The 11,350-nt window shown below is 42.6% G+C and overlaps 1 protein-coding gene across 2 annotated transcripts in view; it reads left to right on the top strand.

The window, feature by feature from the left end:
* The first annotated feature begins 3,398 nt into the window (after positions 1-3,398).
* The window catches only part of CRADD (CASP2 and RIPK1 domain containing adaptor with death domain), a 177,456-nt gene continuing 169,504 nt past the window's right edge, over positions 3,399-11,350 (top strand). Inside the window, exons 1-2 of one of the 2 annotated variants that reach the window (XM_032346770.1) lie at positions 3,399-3,558; positions 4,861-5,164. In XM_032346770.1, coding sequence (XP_032202661.1) covers positions 4,867-5,164 — 298 coding nt within the window. In that variant the 5' untranslated portion in view covers positions 3,399-3,558; positions 4,861-4,866. Of the gene's footprint in view, positions 3,559-4,020; positions 4,130-4,860; positions 5,165-11,350 lie in introns of those variants that run through there. The other variant, XM_032346771.1, reaches the window with a different exon arrangement.

Below are 11,350 nucleotides of genomic sequence, written 5' to 3'. Positions count from 1 at the left end.
ATAGTTTGTAGTCTGTTGATTTTTGGAATTTATTGACGTTTCTTTGTAACTTAATTCATGATCTATTTCTGTAACTGTTTCAAGTATGCTTGAAAAGAATCTGTTTTTCCCCATGGCTTAATTTCCACATTCATAAAACAGGAAGAACCAAAAATGTCTGACTCCTTTGATTTTTGTTTTGAAGTTTCCAGAACTAAAGACCAAACTGAAAGACAGAAAAATAGTACATTTGTTCTCTTCGGCTCTCTATTTTGCAACCTAACAATGGGTATACAACTTGACACAAGTAAACACCATAGGGGAAAGAGAAAAAGGAAAATATCTGTCCTTCCTGAAAATAGATTTGTTACCACTGGGTAACAGGTGCTTAATCCTCTATGGGGGCACATTTCCAGCCTACAGAGAGCAAAGAAACACAGTGGAGGCGTAGTCATCTGTGATAGTGATTCTGATCTGTGCTTGACTTTTCAGGCCCCTGGCTTTAGACATTTATATGAGTGAAGCTAAAGCTTTGTTGAGCTGCTCCGAAGTATCATTGTATGGTAATCTGGGATGGTGATCCTGCAGTGAGTTGACTGTGGCCACGTGGTTAGTCGCTTAGGGACACCATAAACGCTCATCTAAATTTGCCATTGGAAGAGGAATTTAATGATCTTATGGGTTTAAGTCAGATCCTTAATAACCAGCCTCTTAAGTTGCTCCCCATCTGGACTCCATGCCCCTCTCCTCCTGCACTAACTCTTCTCTTGCTGCCTCTTATGCTCCTTTCTTCTCTTCTGTGAACTCTCATGGAACTCACTGTTGGTTCCCTCCACCTTCCTTGGACATCATCAATGTCCTCTTCTAGTTCCCAGAAGATCTCAAGCCTTTCCAAATAGGACAAGTCATTAGGAAGTGTTTTAAGCTAGGTAGTTTTATATGGATGTGCTTTGTGCCATTTATTTCAACTTTGGTAAATGTTTGAAAATCACCAAAGTTTATAGCTGGAAAAATGACACCCAAAAGTCTATAATCTCAGCTATTGCTAGGATCGCAAGAAGTCTGCACTTTATCTAGATGAAGGCAAAGAATGTTGCTAATACCTGTCCACATACAAATGATAAATCTTGCCCAGGAAAGGAAAGCAGTTCCAGAGGAGAAAAAAGAAAAAAAGAGGAAGAGAGGGAAGAGAGTACTAGGAACTCAGGAGTATCAAGTGGGAGGTGGCAACAGAATGATTTGCCAATGTTTTGACAGTCATTAGAACAACAGACTCTTGGGTGCCTGGGTGGCTCAGTGGGTTAAAGCCTCTGCCGTCAGCTCAGGTCATCATCCCTGGGTCTTAGGATCAAGCCCCACATCGGGCTCTCTGCTCAGCAGGGAGCCTGCTTGCCCCTCTCTCTCTGCCTGCCTCTCTGCCTACTTGTGACCTCTCTCTCTGTCAATTAAATAAATGAAAAATCTTTTAAAAACAAAACAAAACAGACTCTTCACCACACATGTATGTGTGGTCTACTGTGTATTGGGAAGGGCATGAAATTGGAAGGACCTGGTTAGAATTCAGGTTTTGCTATATATTAGATGTGAAATTTTGGCTAAGACATTTGTCCACTTTGATTCCACAATCTTCACATATGTAAAATGCTAATAATAGGGGCCTGGGTGACTCAGTCTGTTAAGCTTCTGCCTTTTGGCTTGGGTCATGATCCCAGGGTCCAGGGATCAAGCCCCACGTTGGGCTCCCTGCTCAGTGGGGAGCCCGCTCTTCTCCCTCACCCTCTGCCTGCCACTCCCCTTGCTTGTGCACTCTCTCTGTCAAATGAATAAAATCTTTAAAAAAATAAAATGCTAATAGTAATAATACTTGCCACCCATGTAAAAAAAAAATGGTCTCTACTGGCATAATAAAATGGTATATTGGTGTAGTAACACATTAAACTGGTCACAAAAATTAGGTTTTGAGGAGTGAGGTTTAGAATCATTTTCCATTGATTTGTTTACAAAGACTTTCATCCTCCACTAGAGGTGTTGGTTAAGAAAACCTTCACAGAAATAATGATATTTGAGATATTTTTCCCGTTACCGTCGACCAATTTTTATCAGGTGTATGACTTTCGGCAGATATCACCCAAATGATTTAAAAGTGAATCAATGAATGTGTTTATTGATTGCCTCATTTCATAAAGGCATTCAGGAATGACCCTCCTTCTGATATTCTGATATGTCTCTATATTTGGGTCCTGCATTTGTCTTGCCTTCTGAATGAAAAATGTGAACTCAGCAGGTCACTCCCCAGTAACAGCTGTTCTCTTTTTAGAATGTCTTTCTGTACTTCAGAAGCTGGAAAACTGCAAACTACATGCCCCAGACACCCTTGCTGCACATGGTCTACGTGCGAAATAGGTTTCACCAACTGCATACATCAGAGTAAGATTTGAGGTGCTGTTTTAATGCTGCTGGCAAATACAGCTGGGGAGACCTTGGTTTTTCTGCAGCAGTGTTTCAATGTCCAGTCACTTGATCTGTCAGTGTCAAGCAGTGGTAGGGGCTGTGAAGTGGTGGCTTCCCAACTCTGCTTTACCGATTGTGGTCAGTTAGGTGGTGGTGTGTAGGAAGCAATTCTCAGATGCACAGGCCTCTTCCAGGCTTTCTAAGGGTTGTGAATGTCCTCAATTCCTCATGACAAATCCTTTTCTTTCTAGAGTAGTTAGGTGGTTGCTGCCACTGAATCCTGACTTAGGGACTTGTAATCACGTTGTGGGTAAAAACTCTGTGATATAAAATGATATAAACGACCCTGCATTTTAGCGGAGGGAAGCAGAGGGCAGATAATTCAGTAAAAGTTTCAATAAGTTTAAAATTCAGTAGAAGTTTTAATGAGATGTTGTTAACTTTGTTATAAACAAAGTTGGTAAAGGGAAGGGGAGCGCAGGAGAGGAATGTTTCAGTTTTAAATAGGGTGCTCGTGGAAGGCTTCTCTGATAAAGTGACTTTTGAGACCTATTATGTCAGTTGTGCGCAAGGCTGTGGCGGAGTTGCTGTGTTAAGATACTTCTTTCCTTAGGGGCGCCTGGGTGGCTCAGTGGGTTAAGCCTCTGCATTTGGCTCAGGTCATGATCTTGGGGTCCTAGGATCGAGCCCCACATTGGGCTCTCTGCTCAGCCAGGAGCCTGCTTCCCCCTCTCTCTCTGTCTGCCTCTCTGCCTACTTGTGATCTCTGTCAAATAAATAAATAAAATCTTGAAAAAAAAAAAAAAACCAACCCAAACTTCTTTCCTTAGATAACCCCCTAAGTGATGCTACTATTTTCCATCTCTAGGCCAGTATATTGTTTACCCACAGCAAACATGGCGGAAAAGGCTTCAGTTCGACACTGGGTTTCCTCTCCTCCCATAAAGATGACTACAGCACTTCCTGTGTTTTGCCCTCAATAAAGATGGCGACAACACTTCCTGTTGAGGGCTTTCGCCTTCAACAAAGATGGTGGTTATGGTACAGGTTCCCTAACAGTCTGGATTCCGGTTGCGGTTTCTTTCTTTCTTTCTTTCTTTCTTTTTTTTAATATACGTGTTTGCAGACGTAAGTAACAGGAAACCAGCAACCCCGTATCCATTTTTTCACGAAGGCCCGCACCGTGGCGTCTGCGGCCTGGGTCCTGCGTGGCTCCCCCTGCCCCTTCCCCCACCTTGTTCGCGGCATTTCCGAGCCGGCCGGGGTTGGGGTGGCGGTAGGGATGGTGCGGGGGTGGGGACCGCTCCCTCTTCGGTCCATTCTGAAATCATCCCCGACACCCACTTTTTAGCTTGTCAGATTGCCCCGAAAATCCCTCATAGTTCTTCCTGTTCGTAACACAACAGGACTTCAGCAGGCAAAGCAGGGAATAAAAGGTTCCAAATGGGCGTTGGCAGCCCAACGTGCACACCCTACCCCTCACCTGCCACCTCCCGGACTTCACCGAGGGCTGCTCAAAGGAGTGGGGTCGGGTCGCTGCAGGGTACAACCCGATTGTACTTTCTGTGGGTTCCCGGAAGCCCCATCTGCCCCCCACACCCTTTCTTTGCCTTCATAGCCCCCACACAAGCGCTTTCAAACTCGCCCAGTGATCTTGAAAACAAGCCTTAAAATCGTGCCTGGCTACTGACCACGACTGGTGTGTGGACATTCTTTTCTTGTAAAGAAAAAAAAATCCCCATTAAATGTCCCATACACATGTAGTCCGGGCGGTGTTGTGAAAGAGATTCGTTATTCTTGGAAGCGGTTGAGTCTGTGACCATATATAAAGTTTATTGCAGAGGCACACACAATAAATATTTTTTCTTGGAGGTGATGGTATATAGGGTTTTTATCTTAGGGAGGAGAACCTCAAGCTCACTGGTACTTACCAGTTTCTGGTGCCCACTCCCATGGCTATGCAGGTTCAGCAAATGCCAACGGTCAGAAGGGCACCTGCATGCATATTGGCCGTTTCTCTGGTATTGGGGTGTATCTGATGAAGGCTAAGTTAAAGCCACTGTTTCTTTTTAAGTATGTTAAAATGAAATGCTGCTCTGTAATTCTCAGATCATAGCTTCTTTTTAAGCAGGGTCCACGGCACAGTTTTTTCCAAATCTCTTTATCAAGCAAGGAACGGTGCTAGGATTCCATTGTATGGAAAGCAAAAATAGAAAAGATGGTTCACATTCAGGTGGTTCATTATGTTTGGAAACATTCAAAAATTAATTTGCTTTGGCTTAACAGCTGTGTACTAAAACACCATGGCCTGGACTCTGCTGAGGTTCAAAGTGGTACCTGACCTTAAGGATCTTGCATTGCCTATGGGACGCTGTGTTTAGGGGTTGATCAGCTCCCCGTAATCTGAGCTCCTATTTTGTCTCTTCCCAGGGAGAAATGGAGGCTAGAGACAAGCAGGTGCTTCGCTCCCTTCGGCTGGAGCTGGGCGCCGAGGTCCTGGTGGAGGGACTGGTTCTTCAGTATCTTTACCAGGAAGGGGTCTTGACAGAAAACCACGTTCAAGAAATCAAAGCTCAAGCCACAGGCCTCCGGAAAACAATGCTGCTGCTGGATATCCTACCTTCCAGAGGTCCTAAAGCATTTGATGCGTTCCTAGATTCCCTGCAGGAATTTCCCTGGGTTAGGGAGAAGCTGGAGAAGGCCAGGGAAGAAGCTGTAACTGAGCTGCCTGCAGGTAGGCCTCAAAAGATCACTGCAAACCAGCCGCAAAATTGTTGAAACGGTGTCCTTTGGATGTGAAGTTGGGGTGTTAGGCTGGGAGTCGGGAAGAGTTTGGACTGAAGGCCCACGACATTGGAGGTACAGGATGAGGAGGTGGAATTAGGAAGTGCAGGGAAGGAAGAATGAGCCATGATCCCAAGGGTGAGGCGGGAGGTCATGGAATACACTTAGAAATGCTTCCAGGGAAACTTGGCAAGTCACTGGGGAGGCATGTTCTCATGTGAGAGCCAGGTCATATCTCAGCCCTTGGCATTGGGCGCCATTTGGAAAGTGCAGATGGGAAAGCAGGCATTAGGCTTACTGGTAACCGATTTGTGGGGTGCCAGAGAGGCCGGATGGAGAAGGTCAGCTTCATGAAGGAGGAGACAGCCTCTAGGAAGGCATGCCTTGCACCTGTTCCCTAGGCTACCCTGCACGGCCAAAGGGGATTATTTAGAAAGCTGGTTAAGTAAGTTTTTAAAGGTTATTGATTTCAAGTCAGTCTTTTTAGTTTGGCTTTGTTCAGACACCCAAAGCATTCAATGTTATAGGACTAGTAGTTTGGGGAGGGTTGCATTTTGACTTTAAAGAATGTTGGATGGGGCACCTGGGTGGCTCAGTGGGTTAAGCCTCTGCCTTCAGCTCAGATCATGATCCCAGGATTCTGGGATCGAGCCCCGCATCGGGCTCTCTGCTGCGCAGGGAGCCTGCTTCCTCACCTCTCTGCCTACTTGTGATCTCTCTCTGTCAAATAAATAAATAAAATCTTAAACAAACAAACAAACAAACTCAACATTAAAAAAAAAAAAGAATGTTGGAAGCTATGGAGAAGAGAAACAGTCCCGATGCAATGAGCCTGGCTTGTCTCAGGGTAGAGATGTGATGTGAAACATTTTCCCTCTTAAGAACTCCATGACTTTTACTGTCTTACAAAGTTGGAGGAGCAGAGAACTGAGTTGGCAAAATAATTAATTAATTAATTAAAAATAAATACATAAATAAAAGAAGAAAACATCTATAAATAAAATAAAATTAATTTAAAAAGACATAAAATTAAAAAAAATTAAAAAAATTGCAAGTTGACTTGCAAATTTGGAACAGTTAGGAAATGAGCGTGCTCCGGAGTGTTTGCAAGCAGTGATAGTTAGAACTCCTCTGGGACAGTGGTCCTCCGACTTCATTGTTGCAGTTGTAAAAATACCAGCATAACCGGTTAGAAAACAAATGCCAGTAATAAAAGACCATGGAACCTCATATTTGTTTTCATTTGGGGGTTTTCTTTTTTTTATGGACCTTATATTTTGAATGATTTTTCAGACCCCAAGTGCTAACTAATCATGATGAATCCTTCTATTTTTATTAACGACAGATGTCTGGATATCTGCTCTGCACGAGGTAACCCCTTAACTTAGGAAAGCTTGGTTAAATCTCAGGGGAAAAAACAAACACATTTTCATTTCCTAGCATGGCCGAATTACAGGTAAATGTGTTTTAGGCTTTTTGAAATATTGAAAATAGCTGTCCTTTCAGGGCCCCAGGAATTCTCAAGTTCGAGTGTCCTTCCAAAATTAAGTACTTCAGATGTGTGAACAAATCCAAACTAAAGGAGCTAAGACATTTCTACCATTTCCCTGAAAGCAGAATAAATAAGGTAGAACTGGGGACAGGTTAAGAGAAGTATTAGGGTACCCAGTGTCTTTTCCTGGTATTTGACTTCGAGATTCCTCTTGGCACCAGATAGTTGGAAAAAAAAAAAACAAAGGAAGCGAATCTAAACGCCGTTACTACCAAAATATTTCATTTAATTTTACAGTCATTTTGGATGATGTAACTAGTCCTGTTGTACGTTGTTCACAGAGGTATGACCCCCCATTTTCGCTTTTTCAGATTTATTCAGAGAATGAGAAAAAAAATTATGATTTTTTTAACCAAACAGTGAAAATTACACAGAAGTTGAGGGAAAACTAGTTTTAAAGTAAACAAAATGAAACAGTGAAACATGAGAAAAAATAGTGTGTGTCTGTATGAAAAATATTGATTTGTTAGTTCTGTGGAAGTGTTCAAAGGGAAGGATAGGTTGGTTACCGTACAGATTTTAAGTACTCTTGCTTTACTTTTTGTCGGAGTAACTTGGCTATTGAAAAATGTTTTGAAGAAAGAGTTTGATTTACTCTTTATGTTTTCTATATACCTTTTGCAGTGATAATAACATAAACTTACTTTTAAAATTAGTTTTGTTGGGGTGCCTGGGTGGCTCAGTGGGTTAAAGTCTCTGCCTTCGGCTCAGGTCATGATCCCAGGATCAAGCCCCGCATCACGCTCTCTGCTCAGTGGGAAGCCTGCTTCCACACTTCTCTCTCTCCACCTGCCTCTCTGCCTGTCAGATAAATAAATAAAAATCTTAAAAAAAAAATTAAATATGCTAAGTAAAAAATACTTAAAATATTAAAAATATTAAACATTTTAATATTTAATTAAATTTTAATATTTAATATTTAATAAAAATATCAAATATTTAAAAAATAAAATAAGTTTTGTTAATTATTGAGTATTTTCAGTAAGATTATAAAATACAAGTAAGGAGGTATGGGGAATAATAGTGCAGGGAACACTTGTCTCCCCATCACTAAGTTTTTTAAAAAAATATTTTATCTATTTATTTGTGAGAGAGAGAGCACAGGCAGGAGAGTGGCAGGCAGAGAGAGAAGCAGACTTCCCGCCAAGCAGGGAGCTTAATGTGGGACTCAATCCCAGGACCCTGGGATCATGACCTGAGCCAAAGGCAGACACTTAACTGACTGAGCCACCCAGGCACCCCACCATCACTAAGTTTTTTAAAAAAAAATTACCATTGCCTTTGAGGACCCTGGGTGTTCCTCCCTAGGCCTACCTTAGCCACAACCCCTACTTATTGGTAATTCCTGAATTTGAAGTTTATCATTCCCTTCTTCACTTTGTATTTTTCTCCCTCATAAAAATCACTTTTAAAATCCACTTACGGAAAATCTGCAGTACCTTAAGTTTTAGGAAGATATATAAAGATACAAATAAAAAAAATTATAATGTGTGTGAGAGACTAAGCAATGGAGGAAATGATAGACTTAATTAAATTAATTAATTATTTGGGAAATGATACATTTTAAAGGAGTTTTTAGTTAACATCCTTCTCTTATTTGGGACCTTAAACAGTGTTTATTTAAGTTGATGGTGATATTTTAATTCTAAAATTCATTGAGACTTAATTAATTGAAAACGTAAGGGCTTTTTTGTTTGTTTGTTTGTTTGTTTTGTTTTTAATGCTGGAAAGAGTTGAGTTTAATATTCCAGTACGAAATGCAGATGGATGCAGAGGTCTATTTCCCAGGACTCTGTGCTTCTCTAGTGTTTTAAGAGTTATTTAAATAAGCTTTTAAAAAATCCATTTACATTTTTGTAAAGGCATTTTTGAATTTTGAGGAACTAAACTGTAGGAAGATATGGTGCTTATATATTATGTGCATATATTAACCTTATCTGATCTTTTACTCGTTTTGATTGTCATTATTTATTAATTTGTGTAGATTTCGTGGTCCTTTCTTGGGAGGTCTGAGAACCAATGGGCAGGAATGGCTTTCTCTTTGGCCAAAAGGCTGAAACTTCTCCAAGAATGAACTGATTTAATTTTATTAAGAAGTGTTCTTATTTTGGGCTCAGAGAATCATGGTTTCCTCTTTGCTTATTTAATTTCTGTGTTTCACTTGTAAATTTTGAGTTGTCTCAACAGGCCCTATTTGGTGACAGATTCTAGTTAGTTGCTTTTTATTAGAGAAGAATCCACTTGTATCTTAATCCTCTCTGGTCTCTTAAACCCTACACCCAGGAAATCCCAAAACATAAAAAACACCTTATACCTTTGTTTCTTTCAGAGTCTACCTAATTGATGGGCCTTCCTATTTATGTTAAAAAAAAAAAAAAAGTCTAAGATGTTAATGGATAATTGATTTTGTGTTTTTCTCACCCTCTAAAATATAAAAGGACTCTTACATTTTAGAAGAGAAATTCTGGCAACAATATTACTTAAGCCAGCTTGGCACTGTGGAAGGGACACTTCATAATGTGTGGCTTTCTGGCCAAGGTCACATAGTAGACAATAGATCAGCTGGCAGTCCTCTCTGGGCTCCTGTTCTGTCTTTCAGGAGATGAGAACTGTGCTGGGTCTGGGTGTAGGCCGCATGTGCCCGCCTGCCTGGCTTCTTATGCTTATGGGCCCTGTCTGCTGGCAGGCTCAGTGCCTGAGCTAATCTGGATCTGGAAAAGAGGTTTATGGGAGCCCAAGTCTCACCAGCTGGTGGGACTTAGCCTAAATTCTGGTGGGAGTGATTCCTGGGCCCCAGGACTCCCTGTTCCACTGTGTTGGCCCTGTTTGTGGGACCGGGTCTCTGCTGTGATTCTCACTTACCAGTCAACCTGGTGACTTTGCCTTTTACTCCAGTCTTAGGTTAGGCTTGGGAGTTTTTTCCTCCTCCCTCCTCTGTAGGCTAGAGTCTGGCTTTATGTCCTCTTAGCCACTGGCAAGGATGAAGGACAGATGTCTTGGAATGCAGCTTGGTGCCTCATATGTTAGCATCAGACGCCTCGACACTCTAGCCTCCTGAGGCTCTTTGCTCCAGCTTTGCCTGAGCTTAAGCCGATCCTCACCATGGACCCTGTGCCCTGACACTGGCTGCCCTCCATGGCACGGGATGCAGGCCTGGTCTGCTTCCCCTCTGTACGAGGGCTCCTGGGCTAAGCCTGTTCCTTTTGGAGCTGGCCTTGTGTAACCATGCAGAGGCGTATCAATTACTATCTCAGGATCTCTTCTGGTTCTCAGATGTATACTTGGATGCATCTGAAGTTACTGAGCAATAATGGCAACAATCTTGGGGATTGTAATAGGTTTACTGGAGAGATTTTCAGCCTGGGATTCTACAGTCATACCATGAATCAGCCCTACTCTGCATGTAATAAGTTTGGTGTTGATCTCCCCTTACCCAGCTTGTGGTCTCTCCAAGCGCTTCCACTGTGGCTGGGTAGAGTTCACTTTGTGGCATCCTGTGTGCTCGAGAGGGAGTGGTGGGTCAGCGTCCATGGTGAGACCCTTCTCTGTTGTAAGGGCAGGGGCTGCAGAGAGCCCCAGTGTGATTTCTCATACACTGCCTGGGGACCAGCTTGATACTGGGCACTAGGTAAGAAGGCCTGTGAAAGCCCTCCAGATCGATCGAGGGGATTCATTTATTCATTGAAGAAATATTGAGTATTGGCATTAGGTGCTAGGATGTCAGGGGAGACAAAGCCCCTGTCTTCTAGAGTTTACCAAATGCTGTAGTCTGGTGGGGACAGACAACAAGCAAACGAGTGAAAGTTAGTGCTGATGGTGAGGAAGGCCTCCGCACATCGTGCAGGGTGGTCAGAGAAAGCCTCTCTGCCTTAGGATGCGGAGCACAGACCCCGGCTCTGCAACAGAGAGGATGCTTGGAGGAGGAGCGTTTCAGAGAAAGGGGACCGCAGAGGCCCAGGGGCTCCAGCGGGAGCCTTCAGTGACAGTGTGGCTAGAGCCCAGTGTGGAGAACCTTCCTCACAGAGAGCGGATTCACACTGCACGTCAGCCAAGGCCCAGGCTCCACCGCTTGTTGCTGCACTTCCCAAAATGTGAGATGTGTGCACAGCCATGATTCTGGGTGGTTCTTAAAATGATTTCAGATGAAATGCAGCTACGGGAGTGAATCACGTGGTGAGAGAGTCATTTCCTGTTTCTTTCTGTTTCAATTGTAATAACCTTCAGGTGAAAGCTTCCCTTTGCTGTAGCATCTTTCTTGACACTGGCAGTTCCTTGACACTGGAAAAGTTCCTTATGCGTAAAGCTTTCTGTGGACAACAGTATTTAGCTGGAGTTGAGTTGTGTTGCCTTCTTTCCCTTGCATTAGTCTAATGGTTTCCTTCCATTTATGGCAAGTAAAACTGTTTTCATTTATGAAGCTACTTTTGAAAATACATTGCTTTTATTTAGGTAAAAATGAGTCACATAAAAAAATACTATGAAAATAGTGGTATGAAGATGTGGCAAAAATTGTAAAGATGCTTTTCATGCATTTTCTCGTTTAAAAAGACAGGAGTTTGGGGCAGGAGCCCCTGGTTGCATAGT

The sequence above is a fragment of the Mustela erminea genome, chromosome 6 (assembly GCF_009829155.1).
Source record: "Mustela erminea isolate mMusErm1 chromosome 6, mMusErm1.Pri, whole genome shotgun sequence".
Lineage (NCBI taxonomy): Eukaryota > Metazoa > Chordata > Mammalia > Carnivora > Mustelidae > Mustela > Mustela erminea.
Note: the sequence above shows the minus strand (reverse complement) of the source record. Positions and strands in the feature narration are given on the sequence as shown.